The sequence below is a fragment of the Primulina huaijiensis genome, chromosome 17 (genome assembly GCF_012295235.1).
Source record: "Primulina huaijiensis isolate GDHJ02 chromosome 17, ASM1229523v2, whole genome shotgun sequence".
NCBI lineage: Eukaryota > Viridiplantae > Streptophyta > Magnoliopsida > Lamiales > Gesneriaceae > Primulina > Primulina huaijiensis.
Genome location: NC_133322.1, coordinates 2,336,762 through 2,358,588, shown reverse-complemented (window position 1 = coordinate 2,358,588; position 21,827 = coordinate 2,336,762). Strand labels below are relative to the sequence as shown.

The following is a 21,827-nucleotide window of genomic DNA, read 5'->3' as shown; positions in this document are numbered from 1 at the left end:
CTTGGATTGAAATCAAGTCTCCTAACATGAGAAATTTATGTTGCTACATAAGAGAAGTACAATGATATTGAATTATTGACCGTGTGTCATAATGTAAAATAGAATACGCTTTCTTGACCAAATTTTGGAATAGTTCCAAGATTTGATCACTTTCCCCAACCCGGAAAATCAAATTTTAGATTCGCACCAGGCTTCCACTTTGAAGCAGAATCTCATGTGTTCAGGACTTCAGGCGTTAATCAAAGTTATTAAAACTGGGAAGAAAAAAAATCTGAAATTAGAGGACAAGAGTTCTGCAAATTGATAATTTGACATACAAAATCCGGATATTAGCGAGCGCTACATTGCACACAAAGCCAGATTGCACGTACTACTGAATGTATGGCCATGATACATGGAGTAATTCCGAGAATTAAAGAAACGTGGCTCGAACTAAGACCCAACTCATGAAAACCGACTCCCCTACAGTCGAGCAAGTTGGGTTACGATACACATACCACACTCGAAGATATGCAGAAAGAAAGCTGCTACAAAGATGCTGACAAAATTTACAAGGCACACAAACTTTGTCACAAACTAGACTTGGGAATGAATTCTCTTAATGAAAAGCTGCCTCTAGATACGCGCCATCACATGTTTTCCAGAGGACGTTGCAGCTGCACTATCCTTGGCCATAAAAATAGAAAGATGAATGGCTACTTACTAGAACGAGACGAGCGACCAATAAGCCTGCATTGTTCTGGAAGTAACGAACAGATCGCTTGACCGTTTATGGGGAATAATTCACCATCAATTCCACAGCCACTGTGAGTGCGCTTTCCAGGTTTAACTTTCACCGACTTTACCTGAATTTGGTGGATATACTTGTCAGAAAAGTGGGTATACGCTATACACTTAAGCGTAGAAGCTGGAATTAGTTTGATGGTAATAAGAGATTCTTATCAGCAAGGGATATCTTCTAAAAATTCCTCACAAAAAAGGAACATTCCTCGAGCAAAAGGTTTCGGTAACAATTCCAAACTGTGAAGTAGCGGTAAATAATTGTCTCCAGCTTAGAAAATTAAGCTGTATTTGTTATTTATATTTTATTTTCACTATATAAATATGCATATTGGAGGAGGGAACCGTCTGGTAGACAGCTTTACCTTGATATATTCAACATATGGCAATGTAATGTGCCTGCCCCTTTGTAAATTCAAGAGGAATCTCAACAGCCTCAATCGTCCAGTTCCACGCACCAATAGCAAATCCAAAGTGTTGTCATCATGCTCTGCCTTTGGGGCCACCACCTGAGAACTCAAACTTTGAACAGTTCTACACGAGTGATTGCACACCAGCACGCCAAGAAATTGGCCTTTAGATTGCACCCAATTCTCTTCAGCTTTTGGAACCATTTCCTTCTTTTCATTAGCTGCCAAATCTTCAGATGGTATTGGGAATTCAACTGGATTTTCTACATCCCAGTTAGGCTCGGAGTCCCACCGAGGCTCCGCATCCCAAATTGGACCAGGGTCGGATATTGTTGATGAGATATCCTCTCTATCATTAGTTACGGTATTCCCCCAAGAAGACCTAGTGTTATCGGTTGTGATAGTTAATCCAGCCCATCCCTTATCCGTCCTCGATTTGGACCTAGTCCTGGGCCAGTTTGGAGTCCCTGCATGTGGCATTTGCGGATGGATAACTTCCGGTTCGGCTGATAAATTGCTTCTTCCAACTGATAGTCGTTTTGACTTTGGATCTATGGCACGCACATACTCCGATGGTTCAGTGCTGCTATAGGTAGCATCTAAATCTCCTCCGGACATTCGACTCGGAGTCATTATTGAATCAATACTTGATAAGCTTGAAGCTCGAGGAATGCCTTCCTTGCTTGATCTCCTCATAATATCGGTGTATAGCTCTGACATGTCAATAATATCCTGATCAGCTGGAATTTTGACATCTCCAGATTCTCTTTGTGCTGGAAGATATTCCACCTCGTAACTGTACTTTGGCAGGCACAAAAATTTGAGAAAACCAGCCACAAAATAACGTAAAGGTCCAAATCGTTTCTGATATTTATCAGAGAGCTCCAACACTGCAGCAAGAATCAACCTCACAATAAAAATTAAATTTTCATGAAATTAAGTGTCGTAAGTCACAACTGGAAAAAATTTACTGTGCTGCCAAAGGAGTAAAAAATTATTATCTGGGATTGAATGCCGAAACATGAAGTGATTTAGATATTAGTTACAACCAGTACCACTGTACCAGGATAATGTTAAAGTTAGTTCAGTAACGACAATAGCATTTGGTAGGTTCACCAAACAGACAATATAGACCAGGAAATTAGCACATTTCTAATAGATTGAAATAGCACTATTCATAAAAGGGGATGTGGATTTGCTCAAGATGGTTTACATGTCAGTTAAAAAATTACCTCAATTGAAATCTAAATCAATACTACAGATAATCTAGAGAGCACAGATCTGAAATCACATGAACTATAGTTATGAAATAATTTCATTTCAGTCTTTTCGTGCTTAACTTTAGAGATTTAGAGTAGATAAGATTCATACATGTAGATCCACCCGAGGAGAGAGTGGGATAAGGGTTTTTAAAATCAGTCAAATTACAAAGTAGACATCAAAGCATATCACCAAAAAAATAATTTTTCAAGTAATTCATAAAAAAGGTTAAGGCCGCATGTCCCTTAAATTTTCTTCCACTCTCCCAATCCAACATCAATGAATAACCAACTCAAAATAAAAATCACTTTGATCTGACTCTCAAGCCCTTTGATCCAAGTATCATAAAGAAGACAAGTAGGATCAGTGTTCTAAATGGCGGTCGAGGCGGCCGCCTAGGCACAGGTAGAATTTAGAGATCTTAGTTCGCCATATCATGGAAGAACCACCTTCAATTAAACAAATAGACATTGTTCTAATGGAATCTAAAAGTACTAGATCCAGTGTCAATTTCAGGTAAAACTGATGTATGAAGTATTGCTGGAATAAAAAAAATACACAAAATAACCAGTAAGGTTGTTTGACCAAAAATGAATTCCTTATCTATCTCAAGATGGCATAACGACTGCGAAACTGTTTGACAATCTTAATCTGAACCCCCAATCTAGTACTATAATCCACAGAGAAAATATTTCGATTTTTTTATAAAACACATGGAAATCTACTCAGCACTCCATATCCAGATTTGAGTACCCCACATAAACCTAACACTCTTCCGTGAAAAATTCAAAGCTTTACTAAGGTGAGAGTCTGGGACAGACCAAATTCGTCTATATTTCCCACTGTAACTTCATACATGGAAATGAACTACCTCCAAATATCATGATGACAAGTATCTGTTTTAATAGTAAATTATCATGTGGGACATATCCATACATCATCTATTTTGGAAAACCCCAGTCATCTTAAATATAGAGACCAAGTGATATCACCTTTCCATTTTCCTAGTAGAGACACATATTATTGATTTGAACTCATATCTCTTTCATTACACTAAAATGCCTGCATTGCAATGGTTCTCATGAGATTCAACCAACTGTTGTTCGCAAACATCAATACGGTAACAACTAACAACTCCACTAAGTGATCTTGCAGTTACAGTATGTTGGCATAGGCAATTTGGCAAATTCTGAACTAGAAAATATTGCTAGACTTAGTGTAGTAAAAATATCCACCATATACTAGAGCATAAAAGTTCAGCATACAATTACTCAGCACTCAAATGTAAGTAAAAGAATTATTGGATTCAATGAAACAAAGTTCAAAAAAGTTCGCATGGATGGATGGAAAACAATGTCACCAACATCCCGATGAAAATCTTGATTTAAAATCAAACTCAAGCTTAGTGCAACTTGATTACCATCGCTAATAAAACCAAAGTATGCAACTGTCATCCCAAAATGAATATCTCCGTTGTGAATCCACTCCACAGCAAAAACATCAGTCGCAGTAAGGCCTCCCTGAAACGAGCCCAAAAAACATACATATGATCCAGTATTCTGCGGAGATGTTTCTTATTCATATCCATTTATTCTGAGAGATTAATCGATAATAAACACTGGTTTCAAGTCATGAATCAATAATCAAATTGTTCAGAGACTTTTGAGTAATAAGAAATCATGATGATATTCCTTCTCCGTGTATCTACGGTTCTTTTTCTCAGTGACATGGAGTGGACAAATTCTATACCATGTGCCCCTAAATATACATTCTCAGCCTAATCATATAGTCAGTCACAAAAAAACTCCAATCCCGGCATCAATATCCAAATACAACCCTCTAAGATAATCAACCTCATTTGATCAAAATGTACGAAACCAGCACTTTAAATATGCGGTTTTGATTGAATCAGAAAACTGAAACCGGGAAAATCCAGCTCACTACTGTTCATGAGAAGTCATTAACTTACTGTATGACTAGGTCGATTGTGATTTAGTATCATAAAAGTTTTAGGCCTCACGCTCATGAAATTTTAGCCCTGAATAGATTTGATATGTGATCTTGCGTGTGAAAAACGCACCTTGAGACTTACCATTAGAGTGAGTTCAATAGATTAACCTAGCCTCGGTATTTGGTATAAAATATTAATGGTGCAAGGTGAACACCTTGTTATGGAAAATATGAAGCAGCACTCGAACCTAGCTGGTCAAGCACACCTTTCATCCCTGAGATCCTAGGGAAGCAAGAAACTAGACTACCTCATAGCATACTGTTACTAAAATGAAAACCAAATGTCCTCCAATTGTTCTAGTCTATATATGTAGCAGGCGCAATAAACAAATCAAAACATCATTGATAACCACAAATATGTTTCACCCCGTGATCTACACTGGGACATTGATTGCCATGGGCACCATAAGATCCAACGGCAATCGATGCCCTAGGTGTACATCACTAGAAGTACCATATAAAGGACCCCTAAAGTGCACGATAAACAATGAGACACTTAAGAGGGTTCAAATAAAAAAGTACCTTAATTATAGCAATTGCTGCAGATATCGGGTCTCTAACCCCTACAACAGTCCAGACCAAGGAATTATCAGAGCCAGCAGGTATAATTCCAATTGGAACTGAAATGGCTTCTTTTTTATTGTCTCTACTCAGTAAGCCATTCAAAACCTGCATTGAGGAAACACATGACAAAAATGATTAATACAAAGTAGCCTAATCAAAATTTGTAATACTATTAAGAACCAGAATTCATTTCTTCGTGTGTGATGCAATAAAGAACTATTGAGCAGCTCCAGAAGTGTAAGGTGTAAAGTTCAAGCTAAACAGAGACAGAGTCAGAGATTCTCATAGGAAATGACAAAATAATCGCTTTGGTGATCTGCCACTTTTCATGCCACAAAAATTGCTAGTTGCCTAGTTACTAAGTTTTCAAAATACCACAGAAGACAGTAGCCACAAAACTGTAGAAAGAAAACAGCAGAAAAACACAGAAAATAAGATTAGAGACCCCTAGACAGGTGATGAAATTTCGAATGATTTGAGAGCACAGCATTCACATCCACTTGTCACCACAACTGTCCGAAAACTTGGAAGCTCCAAACTTTTTAGAAGAACTAATAAAAGTCAACAGATAAAAGTTGGAGTGTAATCCTCCAAACATTGTAATTTGCACGAAACTATCTTCGGTACAATAGTAATGATCCAGGTCAGAAAACAAGCATTCATACTAATAATTATCTGGTTAACCAAATTGGCCAGAATATCACAAAACCTCCTCATAAAATCGCTATGAAAACCACCTCAATAAATATTATGAACCCCGGTCAAGAAATTCATATTGTTCCTTCGTCAATATCCAAAATGATACACACCAACACTCAATATGCAATGCACAGCCTTGGAATCAAAAAATTCCCATCACTGAGAAAATATAATTAATCCGTCGAAAGTATTCCCCTGCTACAAAAAACAGAAAAGATAAAAGGAATCGAAAAAACCTCATTTACAATTCCATCCCCACCAACGCATATAATACCTGAAATGAGAAAAAAAATCATGGAATTAGCAGTCAAATAGATCAGTGTAACTGGATCGAAATTGGTTATGAAGTAAATTGAAGTACCATCAGGGCATGTACTAAAATCAACACCGGCTGCGAGTTTCTTAGCATGACCAGCATATGTTGTCTCAACAACCTCTAAATCGAATCCTGCAAGCTGAAAATGAGCAAACAGCAAAGTAAGAAGACTTTAATTGCCTGGCCACATCCTGATAAGTGTGACAATTTAATCATTTTATGTATAATCTTCTACTAAATCATAATTTTCACGAATTAATCCAGTTTTAAATTGGAAAAACACTTCTTATTTTGATGCATATGTAGGACACAAGGTTGAAGGAAACATCTAAATCAATCTTGGAATGGCCTTAACAAAATTTAAAACTAGCATACCAATTGTTCGCAATAGGGTGTTTGGGAAAGCTTAAAAGCTCTCAAAATTGTTTCACAAAAAAAGTATAAAATAGTTTATAAGATTGAAAAATAAGCTCATTGACAGCTTATAAGTTGTTTTAAAAGAAGCTGAGTCATCCTAACTTTTCTTTTAGGATCTAAATAATCCCCATGACTTTTATAATATCTAAATATCATACAATATATTGTGCAAATAGATTTCATGGATATGACATTCATAGTATCAATTTGTAATAACAATTCCAAAAGAGTCAATATTTATAATGATTTACCACTTAGCCCAGTTTACTTAGATTAAGGAGAAAATTTGCTGATACAAGTTAAGTTGTGAGAATCAGAACTGAATTACATCACAGAATTTTGGGTGTAACTCTCTCATATATCCAGTCCAGAGATTATTGATGAATTGAAAAATGAAAGGAAAGGGAAACAATGTTCATGTATTTATTTACTAAAGCACAATATCAATGTTTGTAGTAACTGAAATAAAAGGAAAGGACTGTTAATATTTATCATTAAAGCACTCAATTATCTGTTTTTCTTCTTCAATCCAATTAAATCTAAACTACAAGTAAACATTAATTGCTCTCGGAGCCTCCACATGCAATGCAGATTTTAAAGCATTATCTATATCCTAAGTAAAAAAAATACCAAAAACAACTTACTTTAAATAAGGGTTCGACCAGGCCATGAAATACTTTTTTTGAACGACCACGCCCAGACCGAGGGTTTAAAATGACGAGCATTTTGGGTCGACTCTTACATCTTATGTATGACTCGGGAGGGAATTCATTGAAAAGTTGATCCGAACTCTGCTTCTTAGTAGCCATAGGATGAGGTAAGCAATTCACGAAACACTGCTGATCTGCAAAAGCATTAACCCACTGAAGTGCATCCTCTGGATTTGGAGCTAAAAAGCGAAGGTCTTTTCGATTTCTCCCACTTTTGATAAAAAGACCACCACATGAACCCTTTCTTAATGGATAAGCATGCAAAATAAAATGTTTAAGACCAACACAGTAAGATAGCTGCAAAATAAAATAGATGTTGATTCGAAATCAGGAATATTAGGATAACTTGAACAAATTTAAGAATGAACCACTAGAAGATTACCGAAACCACGTCTTCTAGACGCAACATTTCCGAACCCCAAATCAATGCCTTGCTTGTCAGTTTAGCATCAACTGCCTCTATGTCCTTTTTCTCTGATGCTTGCATCTCAGAATTCTTACTAGATCCCCTTTTGTCCAATGATAGTTTCCCAGAAAACAATTCATATCCCAATAAGTCAGATTGCTCATCCCCAATATCAATCTTGTGTTCCGCCCTCTTAGCTTTGTTAGAGTAATCATCATTGACACTAATATCAGCACTTGTGGCAGCCCTCCCTCTACTACGTTTTTCTGGAAAGACAACTGGGGATGTTTGTTGTGCAGTTGAAATTTGGGAACAAAGCCCCAGACGACGAAGAGACTGTGAGGTTGTCAGTCTCAAAGAACTATTCTTAGATAGACTCCCATTCTTCTGCATATTGACTTAGGGATGTTGGAGAAGAAGGAACATTTAACAATACATATGTACAACTTTTTGACCACAGATTCAATTTCAAAATTGAGAGCGCGAGCATAAGTTGTCCTGCATTATTTGTCAGGAATGTTTCATCATTACCAAAATACTCCAAATTTTATATGCAAATAAATCAAAACTATCACATGGCAGGCATCACTTTAATGGGTCCAGACTATTGTTATAAAATCTAAACACGTATTAGTGGTAAGTGGTTGAAGTCTCGATCTTAAAATAATTTCATGTGAGTGATATGTACTACTGCTATGTTGATAAAATCTCAAATCAAGAAAAAAAACTTCAAACAAGGTCATACGAAAGTATCCAAGGTTGCAAGTTGCAACACTAACTGGTTTGTCCATATGCTCATCCTCTTTAACTTCCTGTAGGATTAACAAGCCTTTATAATATCATACAACTCCATGGGTTAAAAATCAATAACTGATGCACTACCATGTTTGTGAGTGCTTATTGTGCTTGTCAGTCGCCGAGCTCCATACAATCTGTCAAATAACATAAAACAGAAATCCATTATTGTAATACAGAATCCAAACAGTAGGCTCAATCACAATTCACTCTTTTCATTACAAAACCAATAAACCGGAAAAAGATGGATTATTTTGTGAAATAATTTTTGGTATCATAGAAACCATGTTTCAAAAGATCGACAAGAACATCAAACGAAAAATGGCAGCTAGCATATAGAGCTTGCCAGGGAATTGAAAAGCTACCTTGAGTTCACGATAAAAGAAAGAAAATCAATATTGCAACCAAGTAATTGAAAAGCAGCTACGATATCAAGCAATCAAAGACAATTTAAAAACCTAACACAATCTACAAGTAAAACATCTACTAGTAAATTGATTAATTCTCATCTTAAAACAATGATTCTTGTGACATTTTTAGGCCCCAAGTAATAGCAAGCAGTTAAAGAAGCCAAAGGCGTGTAAATCTCAATTCATTCTTCAAATTCCACACGTTGTTTCAAAACGAAACATTATAAGCTTCAAAAGAGTGTAAACTTTCAGGTACCTTCATTTACAGCCATGTACTAACAAAAAACGTTTTCGATCATTATGTTCATCTCAGTATAAGACCTCCTATGAAAATTATAATCTTTGTGAGATAATTCCAATCCTAAAAATTTTCAAATATAAAGCCAGGATCCATTAAAAAATTAAAAAGTTGAAAATCTGTCAAAATTGTAATATGCTAGGGACATAATTCCGAAGTAAAGTCTTATAATTCAATAAGTACCAAAATTAGCAGCTCCAGATATGAATAACCATGTAACTTCAGATGAAATAATCATGTCTATGCACTCTGTGGTGCTGATTAATCCCATACAGTCTGCGACACAACACAAAATTAAGGTGTATGCAGACATGGGAAGAACTCCAGTAATATGTTGCAAATAGGAACTATATCAGTATCACAAACGTATGCTTTGGGAAAAATTAAGTCAAGCAAAAACGAAGAAAAAGTTAATTGGTTCAAGTGTACAATATATTCTGGGTGTTTTTTAAGTACTTTTATAGAACGTAGTAATTTTCACATTTAGACAAATGGTAGAAACTGATTTTTTATTTTTTATGAAGCTGAAGCAGAAGACCAGAAGTTGTGTTTTTGGGTTTATAACAACGCAATTGAAATAATCTAGGCACCAAAACATCACTTTGAATAGATGGCTTCTCTATCAACATGCGTTCTTAAAAACTTCAGCACATATGCAAGAAACAACATCTAGTCTAAGTAACAAGTTTAATACTGCAACCAGGAAACAAAAAATAATAATAATAACAACAGCCTAGTAAAGTAGTTTTACCAGTTTTTCATGAACCAGCATGTCAGTGTGGCAAAGGGAGGCAAAGGCCAAGGTGGTGATTCACCCACCCCCTCTAAGCTTACCCCCAGTGCACTAGTCATATACTAAAAACACACATTTTAAAAATTGTGATTTTTGGTTCCATCGAACATAACAATTGAACTATAAACAGATACACATCAAGCTCCCTACTTCCCATACAGATGATGAGAGCATCTATTCAAACAGATCACACAATAAGGTGAGCATGCATGAGATGGAGTTTTCATTTCTTTCCAAGCAAATATTTATTCCTCCCGATTTGTTTAAGATTATGAACTATGGCCTAACTAAACCCAAAATCTAGCTAAAAAAAAGATTGTTCAAGTCTATATATACATCAATCAAGATCTTAATCAGCCAACGTGGGATATCTAACACACCACTCACGCAAAGGAATAAAACACCACTCACACGCACAAGAATGAACAACTGGAGCGTGATGTGGAACATCTAACAATTTGTCAACTATATATGCTTAAACCTATTATAATTCGGCACATTGGCATTTAAAAGGGAAATGATAAACCAAAGACTGTCGTAGAATTACATCAAAACGAAGTGAAAAATAAGACATTGGAGCAGTCTTCCTACTATATAACTGATCACTTCCATCACACAGTGCTGACATAGCTGACAGCAAAATTTGAAACTCTAGATCATGTTTAGCATTCACAAAAATTGGGTACATAATTTTACTGGGAAACCTACAAAATCCCCTGTTAATCACCCAAAAACACATCAATCAAGCGTTCGAACTACCTAAAGAAAGATAATGTTGATCTTTTAGTAACACGGCCAAAGAAAGTAGCGGAAACCCGAAATCCAATATCCCAGACTAAATTTAGCTCAATACACCTCGAATACAACCCGATCACCGAGGAAAGGAGCTACAATATTCCAAGAAAATCCAGAACCAAAAACCACAAATAGAAAATCTACACGCATGTAATGAAAAACCCACGCACGAGAGAGTTGAGAAATCTCTTGCCTTTCTTGAATTTGTATACAATATAGATTGTCTCCGGCGATTGGGGACTCGACGATCGGTGGAGGTGGGTTTGGGGAAAGAGGAAAAATAAGGAGCAAACCACACAGAGTTTTTTGCCTTTAAATATTATAGCTCTCTTTATTACTCAATTTTCCCCCACTCCCCTTTTTCCTTCTTTCTTTATTCATTATTATTATTTATTTATTCTTATTTTTTTATTTTTTTAATTACTCAATATATATATATATATATAATATAATATACAAAATGAGTTCTTCCCCAGGCCGGCCTGAGGCTATGGCCTCCTAGCCGTCGTAAAAGATTCGGCCCTGTACTTGGTAGATATTTATAAAATATATTTAAAGTTGTATTTAGATTGATTACATTTTGAAGTTTGTTATGAATGTAATTCAAATATGATTATATTGTGGTTTAATAATTGTTCTAGTTTATTAAAACAATCAAAATGTAGTGTTTGAGTTGTTGTACAGTTTAAAATATTTGAGTTGTACCATTACTACCAGCTATAATTTTTGGTAAAGTGTTTGGTTCTACAATTGTCATCAGAGCAGACAGGGACGGAGCCAGGATTCTTAAATATCTGGGGCTGGCTCCATCATGTGTTAAACGATAATAGATTCAGTTAAAATTGAACCAATATTCTAAAATCGGATTAATTGAACTTTTTTCTAATAAAAAGAACCGACCAAACTTTACTGCGAAAACCTAACAAACCAAATCGAAAAAATCGATTATTTCGATCAGTAACACAATCAACCGAAATTTTAGAATTTTTTTAAAATAAAAATTGCAATATAAAAATTGGATTAAATGAATTTAAATTTTATTTATTAAAAAATATTTTTAAATATAGTACTATTGTATAATAAATTTAATTAGAAATTATAATATTTATATCTTTGTAAACTTTATTTGATCGCTCTATCTAGTAGGGACAATTATTGCACCTCAACACCGAACCAAATTTTGAAATTAATTCATTTCGATCTATTATTTTTGTTAAAATCGATATTTTATTCACTCATATACTGTAATTGATGTTTGCCCGTTATTTTTTTATATATGTTCTTTGGTTTAAAAATAACTTGACAGTTTTATTTTCTTCATTCTCTTAGTTACTTAACTAGAAAAATTCAATATTCTCAAAATTTTATAACAAATAATTATTTTTCAAATTTCATACTTATTCAATTTTCGGTTATTATAAATTGAAAAATCACAAAACAAGTCCAATAATAATTGCACATCAATAATCATTATACATTTCAACCAATTTATTATTATTCCGAAAATATAAAACAATAGATTTTTATGATAAAAATTCAAATTCCAAATTTCATATACATCATAAGATAATATTATTGCAACTTGAATAATCACATCTAAATATTCAATATAATTTTAGAGTCGTTGAATTTTTTTATCTCAAAGTTGCATAATTTCATAGCATACGACAATAAACAACTCATAAACAGTAATGAGTTATGATTTATGGGAATTGTTTTATTTTTAATTTTTAAACATGAGACTAAAAAAATTAAAAAAATAAAACTTATAAAAAATTTGTTTTAATTTTAATATAGGCTAAAAAAATATAAATTTAAAATTACTATTTTTTTAAAAAAAAAAAAGTAGGTGGGCTCCCCAAGGGTGGCTCCGCCCCTGAGAGCAGAGGTCACGAATTCGATTATCATTAATTGCAAATAGTGTAATTATTGGGAGAAAGATTGTTGAAGTGCAGTAATTGTCATTTCTTATTAGAGCAATCGAAACGTGGTGCTTAAATTGCTGTATAGTTTAAAATATTTGAGTTGTACTGTTATTACCATTTATAACTTTTTGTAAAGCGGAAAGCGATCGTTCGTTATTACATTTGTTTACGCTGAAAGTATTAATCTGTTTTAAGGTATATATTACTCGATTCGACATAAGAAAAAGCATTATTTTTACCTCAAAAGTATTGATTTCAATCTGTATATATATTGGGTCGACCCGTCTTACAAGTATAAATCTGTAAGATCATAACAGAAGATATCTATTAATAAAACATACGGTGAAGTTATATTTGCTATCTGTGAATGCCCAATGACTAAAAAATGTATCATATGAATTATTCGATGGATAAACAATAACTTCAAATACTTCATCCGTTTCATATATTTATATTTGTATGATTTCGTATACATTAAAAAATTTTGAAAAAAATAAATTTTATAAATAATTTACTCATTTGACCTTTATTTAATTAATGTTATGAACAAATCAATAATTAAAAAAGTAAAATAAATAGAGATAGATTTGTGTAAGAGTAGATAAAATAATATTAAAGATGAAAACTAAGTTATATATTTGGGATGGTCCACAAAAGAAAATTCAGCCTAAATATTAAATATATAGGACACATGGAGTAAGATTAATTGTGATGCTAATTTAATTATAGTAAATATCTCATCAAACGATCTGACATATTTATATTCTTTATATATCTATATTCGTGAGATGAGTCGACCTAATTCATATATGTAATCAAAATTAATACTTTTTAATATAAAATAATATTTTTCAGTATTAGGTTGTACTGAAAATTTATTCATTTAACATAAAAATTAATATATGCATTATTTATTCTTTTTTTAAGCATTTTAATATGATTTTTTCACAAAAACTCTTGTGAGACGGTCTCACGGATTAATTTCTTGGGTCGAATATCTTATTTAGGTCATCCTTGAAAAAATATTACTTTTTATGCTAAGAGTATTACTTTTTATTGTAAATATCGGTAGGGTTGACCCGTCTCACAGATAAAAATTCTTGAGACCGTGTCACAAAAAACTTACTTATTTTTTAATATCATTGAAAGGTTTGCTTTGAGCAATAATTAGTGTTCAAATGATGAGTCATTCGTCGTAATCCTTTAAAAATANACACACCTTCGTATATCTATTTTCTCTTATTTTTCAAATGCATGGTTAATTAAAAAAATATGCATTATTCCTTTCCGAAATGACCAAGGGACATGTCTTCGAAAATTAATATTTGTGCGTAAATATACTTTTTAATGAATAGTATTGTAATTTAAATAAAAGCATTTACAATTAGTCTATTAAATTGTATATAATTTTTATAAGCTCATCTAATACAAAGTATCAAGTTTAGAACGAGATCTCAAATTCAAGACTCGAGTATAATAAACTTCTCTTCAACTCAAGAAAATAAAAATGAAACATCACGTTTAATCAGTCCAGTATTTTCGTCGATATTATTAAATAATAGTTCTCTTATATTTTGTATAATCTTTCAAACTCATAAATATAATCAAGCCTTTAATTCCCTCATTAGACCAAAGTTTTCATGGCATTATAGTATTAAGTAAAAATTGCATTTTTTGTCACGTGTATTCTCTCTATACCGTTGATGTCAAAGTTCTGTCTTAATGTGTTCTATTTTGATTTTTTTTTATTCATATTTTCCCAACTTGACACTAAAATTTACAAAAATAAACGTGGAACTAAAAATTGAAATTTAATAACATAAAAACTCAAATCCAAAAACATACATAATCAAAAGTACAAATTTATCTATACTACATCGGTATTAAAATTACTAAATTTATATAATTTTTTTCTGTACAAAAGATCATATTAGCTAACCAATAAAGCAGTACAATATTATGTCCAGATGTGGTATACGAGTAAAAATACCACACGAAGTTGTTTTCACAAGTCGGTATAACTTCCCAGCACATCTACAAGAAAATGATCACAAAACGAATTCGACCCAAAGATCCCAGAAAATTGATCTTCCATTGGAGAGATAAGTCGACCGTCGTCGACGTACTCGAAGAACGAATTCGACGAGTTACATGTAGTTGTATCATTTGAATATTTCGAAATCGATGACAAATACCGATCACTCGTCTCCTCTTGGGTAGCTGAAGCTCCGTCGTTCAGATCAATTTCAAGAAACTCGCTGACTTTATCATCGTTGAATTGCGCGATGTCGGAGTTTTTCCCCGTTAGTTGTTGCACGAGCGACATGAACCTAGAGGCACTGGTCTTCACCTTCATGGGACTAGAGATGTACACTACTTTGAGTGAATCTTTGCCTTTTTTCTTCTCTTTGGAATTCTTCTTTTGTCTCTTCGCCATTCTTGGAACACTTTGACTAACATCCATTCAAAAGATCAAATCTTTTGAAATTTTTGAGGAAGTTGCGTCACAAAATTTTGTTAGTTTACGCGATAAATGCTGTGAGGCGATGGAGGATTTATATATAAATAAAAGTCGTGTGTGTGTGTGTGTAGATACATACTACCATCTGTATATATAATCTTGTAAATATTAAGAAAAGGGTGCTTCGTGGAAGGAGATAAAGACGACATCAATGGAGAATAGTGTTTTTTTGATACGTGAAAAGGAAGCATCAAGGAAAAACGAGAAATAGAAGCTTCTTTAGATTCAGATATATTTATTAAATATAATATAAAAAATTTATTTTATTAAATGAGTAGTTATCAGATCTCACAAATTTATTTTTATAAGACATATTGACAGTTGACATTATCTATATTTAGAATGAAAAATAATTTTTTTTTTGCATATTGATCGGATTAGATTAGAGATTTTTCTTACAAAATCGATCCGTAAAATAGTATTACTAGAGCTTTTGTGTTATTTAATATAATACATAAGAGATCGTATAATCTTAAAAAATAAATTCACTTTTTGTCCCTAAATACTTTACGTCGTTCTACCTAGACTCGTTTAGCCACCCACAGTATATATACACACACTTCAGTAATAAAATAAAAAAATGAAATTCATTTAGTCAACCAAGTTATTCGCGTTCTCACATTCTATCAAGTCTAGAGATGGATATATATGGAAAATTGTATTTTTGATTTTGTTTATTTATTTATATTGTGATTTTTATTTTTGTATGTCATCAGATTTCTATTAATCCATGTATCTTTTCATTTTTTGAAATTTTTATTATTTTTTTTCAAAAGTGTTGATATGACACTACTCATATCAGTTCAATATAGATATCACATTAGTACTGTTAAAAAAAGACTAGAATCGAAAAAATATATAATAGACTAATACCCAGATTTGATGATATAAAATATTAAAATCACCAAAAAAAACAAATATATATAAAGAAAACAAATTTTCCTCTATATAATATGGTTTAGTTTTTATTGGACGGAGAGATATATCAGAATTAATAACTTAGCATTAAACTTAAAAACAATTAAAATAATCTATTTTTTAAAGTGTACGTGGAATTTAATACATTAATTTTAAAAAATCGAGTAAAAAAATTTAATATTTAAAGAAAGTATGGGATTTATATTGAATTGACGTGATGGACAATATAGAGCAAGAAGATTTTGTAAATGTGATGATAAATAGTATATAATTTTCACGTGCGCAGCCTCATTTGACTTGTTTTTCAAAAGTTATTTCGTGGATTACTCGAGAATTTGGAAAATACGAACAAGCAGCAATTGCAAAATTTCAAAGAGATCATATTACATATTTATCTCGAGTTTTTTTTTTAATGTATGAAATCAAATAAAAATCAACTATTGACTAAAATTATATGCGAACTTTGATTTGGTTTCCCGTTGCCTCTATTACAAATTTGAAACATATATGTTATCTTATTTATTTTATTTAAAGGTAAACTGCTCCAAAATTTCCAAATCTTTGAAGTCTAATGATAATAGTATCCCGCATAATGCCGAGAGGCCGAGTAGACAAATCCAAGAAGGAGTCAGTTGAACACCACGATAAGAGGAATTGACTTACGATCCATGAAACATAATCAACTGTTCGATGGAGTTGAACAAAAGCTAAGAGGAAGAATCAGAAATACACGACAAACATTCAACAAAAAACAGCAACAAAGCTTCTTCAATTTCTTTCAATAGTTTATCTGTGTATTTTTCAATTTTCAGCATTCTAGTTTCTTTAGACTTTGGCATATTCTTCCAAATTTCTTGTAAAAATATCATTCATGTTCATAACAACGTAATTAAATTTGATGTTATTTATGGATTTTTTCTACAATTTCATCATATTTCTCAGTTTATATTTTTCGTTTTGAAGCCATATTGAAGGATTTAGAACTAACTGTCAAATCGGGACACACAACGCTTGATAAAGAAGTCTGATCATTTCATATTTGGCACGATCACGTGCCTAGCACGCTCCGCAAGTTTTCGTGAGAAACAAATTGGAGGAATCACCGACTCTAGGGTTTGTTAGGGAAGGAAAATATACTCCTCCACACATGATGGAAGAGGAATTGGGGACGAAACACAAAAGTTACAGCAATGGTAAACAATTAGCTGGTAATATGTTCAATGTGACTTCTCCTGACACGCATCCAGGGATGTATAGTGATGGGGGAATGCATGGATATTCAATTCCAAGTTCGGAGAATAACACTCAGGGGGCAAATTATTCCCCTTACCCGTTAAGACAAACTCCAGACTTGGACTTCGAGACTGTACGTGATGTTATTCAAGAGTTGTATGGCTTAGGGGTAAGGCCAATCAACTGACCAGAGTTTCACAAGCCATACCCCGATGTTGTTGATCGTGAAAATCCTTATCCACGAGTGTATCGCATTCCAAACATTACTTTACACTCGGGGGAAGATGACCAATCTAGTGTGGAACATGTGTGAGGTTTAAGATACATTGTGTGGAACTATCAAATTTGGATAACTTTTCCAACTACAAGCTACGTTTTTTTCCCAATTCATTGACTAGCACTGAGTTTACTTGGTATGCCACACTGGCTCGAAATCCTGTTATGACTTGGCATGACATGGAATACCAGTTCCATACACAATTTTTCAGAATAGATACTGAGATTAGTATAACGGAATTGTCGAAAATGGTCCAGAAACCTGAAGAATCTGCTAATGATTTTATATGCAAATTCAAAAAAGTGAGGAGTCAGTACAGTGTTTTCCTTTCGAAATCAGAATATGTGAAAATGACGCAACGAAGACGTGATTTTGAGATGAGAAAGAAATTCTAAGGGATGGAGTTTCACGATTTTTATGAGATTGCCGCCAAAGTATCGGAGCATGAGGAATTATTGCGTGAGGAAAGTCATAAAAGGAAGTCTATTGTTAGCTCTTACTTCCAAGAAGTTGAAGAAGTCACATTGGCAGAAGTAGCGAATTTTGGATCACGTACAGTCCCGTTATTAAAACGCGAGAATGAATAATTTCTCAGAAAAAATGCATCTTTAGTTCAAACGAAATACACCTTTGATGAGTCAAATATATAATAAATTTTTGATCATTTGGTGAAAGAAAAATTCATAACCTTTCCCCCAAATCATAAAATACCAACTAGAAGTGACTATTGTAAGTATCATGATTCCTTCAACCATAATATTAATGTTTGTTGGGCTTTTAAAAATATTCTACAAGAAATGATCAATAAGAGAATCATGAGATTCTTTGAGAAAAAAGAGACAATTGGAGTCACTTTTCCACACGAGAAAGAATGCTTCTTTAATTTCGATTATTTTTGTGCGTGTTTGGTTAGGGGTCATGATTAGTTATACTTATTAAATGTTTTTTTTTTAAAATTTCATGTAGACATTATGCATTAATATATATACGTGACTTTTAAATTTTGTTAAACTCTTCTAGCATGTCCTACATCCAGTCGCGCTCATCGCTCGTCTCAAATTTGGTGAATCTTGATGATGAATTCGAAATCTCATCTCAAATTTGGTGAATCTTGATGATGAATTCGAAATCTCGTCTCAAATTCGGTGAATCTTGATGACAGATACGCTATCTCCTTTTCTAGGAAAATTTAAGAACACACTGCTTCATTTTTCACTTAATATTTTCTAGTTGAGAAGATTGCGAAAACATTAGACACAGGTGGATGAAGGTACAAATACTTGGACAAACTGGAATCGGCCCAATTGTAAGACCTACGAGTTTGTCTATCAACGATTAGAAACTTGGACTCAAACATGTCAGGCCCAGTACGAGGCCCAGTCTCGAACGGGACTCAAAAAATGTACTTATAATTAAGCTTTGAAACACACCTATTATTTGAGGGGTTCATCTCCATAGCTAGTCTTTTCCGAGCTAAACTTATAATCGCCTCACAAGTTCAAATCTCAAAACATGAAAAATTCCGAAAAAAGAAAGGACACGAAATCACACACTTAGGAGTTCCTACAAATTGAAGTGTCCGTCGACAATGATGAATTAGAAGAGGAGGTAGACAAACCTTTGCCTTTCACCTCCTGAACCACAGAGACATCGTCGGCAACCACATTATGCTTGTAATCATCGAACGACCCGTCGAAAATACATTCGATATTTTCTTCGAAACCATTGTCATCGAAAAGTCCTTGCAACCCATATGCCTTATGGAGAGGAATCATGTCCAGGGATGGAAGTGATGAATTGATACCTATATCGAGGAAAACGTCCCATGGATGCTTGTGCTCGTGCTCGTGCTCGATCATGGTCGTCACGTCTTGGAACTGATCGTTGGAGTTGACTGAATCTATCTTCGAAACAAGCGGTTGCATGATCACTTGGTTTCCATCTTCTTGATGATCATGATCAAATGCTTCGCCTACTCGTAATTTGTTGTCGTCGTCGGGGGAGCCGGTGTTTTCGTCTTTACCTGGCAAATCTTGTTGCTCTGGTGGGATTTTGTTCAACTTATCGGTGTAATTGTTGATGTCGAAGTTGGTTACCGCGTTGAGGCCTCTGAACTCTATTGCTGCCATATCATATGCAACCGCTGCTTCTTCTTGGGTGCCTGCATTAATTAAATAAATGAAAGCATGGGAACAATGAAACATACTATTATTCTAAAATAAAATTGTAACTTTAAAATATGAATTTTATTTTTCAGAAGATAAAAATATTTCCCAAAAACGTTTGTAAAAATTTAAAATACAATAATTGAAATAAATTAGTCGTTATAAAATGCATGACCAGCTTATTAATGGATGTTAATTAATTACAATATTATGCAATTAATGCATGTATAAAGCATGATATTGAGATATCAAAAAATAAATAACAAGTAAAAGATGACGTAATCGAACTAAATATATCGATAAATTACTACATAATATCAAGGTTTAATAATTTTAAATCAAAACACAGGTATTTTCCACATATTAATGCATGCAATACATAAAATTGCATTTCTCTTGAATTTATATATAACCATTATAATATTTAATAAAAATATCCACATATAAAAAAATGGCATTTTGTAGATAAATAAATACCAAGGATGACATTTAACAAACCAAACAAATAAATTCATTTTGGCTCACACCCTCCAAAAACAACCTAATTTCTTGTGCACATAGATTCGCCTAACAAAACGAGGTCCCATGCATCCAACAAATTGACAGCTTCCCAAAAGATCTCATAACCACGGATATGATGATCGCAGACTAGCTATGGGTTGTTACTTATTCGACTATCAGTATCGCGAGCTGATCAAGATAGTCGCGCCCCTTCGAATATAAGAATTCGCCAATTTTTGGGGCGGATTTTAAATTGTAAAACTAACAACGGCAACATTTTAAATGATCATAGGTATATGTTTTTTCATAGATTAAGTAGATATTCAAAGGTGGAGGAAGGGAAAATAGGCATGCATGGGATTGGTTTATTTCGACTCCGATACATGTATAATCTAAGTTCATCACATTGGACAAGTTGACATACCAACCTAATTCATGTATCTTAATCAATATCTTCTTAAGCTACTAATCCACCGTAGACGGCTTCGTAGGTAGCTTTTAATTAGCAGCCGCTAGTCGCATTAAAATCTTAATCGCGAACTAGAACGGAAAAATAATCATGAAATAAAGATGACACAAATGTAGTAATTACAAAGCTAAAATTAACTTACTGTAGGTTCCCAAATAAAGGTATTTGTTCCCTGAAACGTTTCCTATTCGAGCCTCCCATCTACCATTGTGGTGGTGCCTGTCAAAAAAACTCATTTTGAACTTGGTCCGTCCATACACACATCCTTTGATTTACGCAACATAAAAACTCATGTAAGATCGTCTCATGAATCAATTTTATGAGAATGATCTTCGACCTCATCCGGTCTATTAAAAAATATAATAATTATTATTTTTCATTGTAAATATGGATCAAGTCAATTCGTCTCACAAGAAACTTACTCTTCATGAAATAAATTATAAATTTCGAATAAAATTCTTTCATTTGTAAATCATAACAACTATGAAAATCCACACATGTTAGAGACAAAATCTAAAAATAATTTGATACAATTTGCAATAAATTTTTTTAAGTGAAAGCATAATAAACCAGACTAATACCAAATTTTAGTGGTACCTGGCTACACCACGATACTTTGAAATCCCTCTAGAGAACCCACTGCTCTGACGTCGTAGCGTGGCCAAAAACTCTTCCTTGGTCAATCGCCCCATTTTTTCTCTCTCTCCAATGTATGTCTCCGGCTAAAATTAAATTTTTAGTCAGTGAAATAATAATTATAATTAATATTTTTTCCGTCTCAAATATATAAAATTATTTACTTTTTATCTTAATTAAAAAATCATTAAAAAATAAAGTTTACAAACACATTTACACAATAAAAAATTATATTAAATGTGTAAATATTTAACTATATATTTAGAACGATCGAAAAAAAAAACAAAATATATATAATTGATATGGAAAAAATTTAAGAAATTATATTATATTAAATATACATTCACAAAATTAATTCATACCGGAAAATTTAGGGTGGTTGAATCCCCCCAATACTTTATAGCCGCTAAATCATATGTTCGAGCTGCATCCTCCTCGTTATCATAAGCTCCTGCCAAAATCATTTTATAAATCTCATTTATTTATTTTTTCTTTCAAATTAAATATATTATTACAATA

General features: G+C 33.2%; 2 protein-coding genes across 12 annotated transcripts in view; both read right to left on the bottom strand.

Annotated features, from left to right (window-relative positions):
- Window positions 1-291: 291 nt before the first annotated feature.
- LOC140962998 (sphingoid long-chain bases kinase 1-like) lies at window positions 292-11,005 on the bottom strand. 11 transcript variants are annotated; one of them, XM_073422190.1, is made up of 11 exons: window positions 10,834-10,999; window positions 8,455-8,504; window positions 8,318-8,384; window positions 7,549-7,959; window positions 7,101-7,463; window positions 6,085-6,178; window positions 5,960-5,997; window positions 4,983-5,129; window positions 3,871-3,970; window positions 1,146-2,080; window positions 292-845 (listed from the first exon to the last, which is right to left on the bottom strand). In XM_073422190.1, exons 3-11 carry the CDS (start codon window positions 8,369-8,371, stop codon window positions 696-698), a joined length of 2,292 nt encoding a protein of 763 aa, XP_073278291.1. In that variant the 5' UTR covers window positions 8,372-8,384; window positions 8,455-8,504; window positions 10,834-10,999; the 3' UTR covers window positions 292-695. The 11 variants fall into 11 exon arrangements, with proteins under 11 accessions (XP_073278291.1, XP_073278280.1, XP_073278282.1 ...); XM_073422179.1 differs by lacking the exon at window positions 10,834-10,999 and adding an exon at window positions 9,827-10,819; XM_073422181.1 differs by having other exon boundaries at window positions 8,352-8,504; window positions 10,834-11,005.
- A 7,768-nt stretch (window positions 11,006-18,773) lies between these two features.
- LOC140963430 (uncharacterized) overlaps window positions 18,774-21,827 on the bottom strand; it is a 4,034-nt gene continuing 980 nt past the window's right edge. The window contains exons 4-7 of the mRNA XM_073422753.1: window positions 21,671-21,759; window positions 21,270-21,394; window positions 20,815-20,891; window positions 18,774-19,698 (exon numbers count right to left, since the gene is read on the bottom strand). Of these exons, the coding sequence (XP_073278854.1) occupies window positions 19,091-19,698; window positions 20,815-20,891; window positions 21,270-21,394; window positions 21,671-21,759 (899 nt within the window). The 3' untranslated portion in view covers window positions 18,774-19,090. The remainder of the gene's footprint in view (window positions 19,699-20,814; window positions 20,892-21,269; window positions 21,395-21,670; window positions 21,760-21,827) is intronic.

Excerpts from the sequence above, each read along its gene's own strand:
- LOC140962998 (XM_073422179.1), bottom strand. The coding sequence starts at position 9,847 with ATGCTGGTTCATGAAAAACTG. Across the intron at positions 7,464-7,548 it reads GTCTAGAAGACGTGGTTTCG|CTATCTTACTGTGTTGGTCT; the intron begins GTAATCTTCTAG and ends TTTATTTTGCAG. Across the intron at positions 5,130-5,959 it reads GGGATGGAATTGTAAATGAG|GTTTTGAATGGCTTACTGAG; the intron begins GTTTTTTCGATT and ends TCCTCAATGCAG.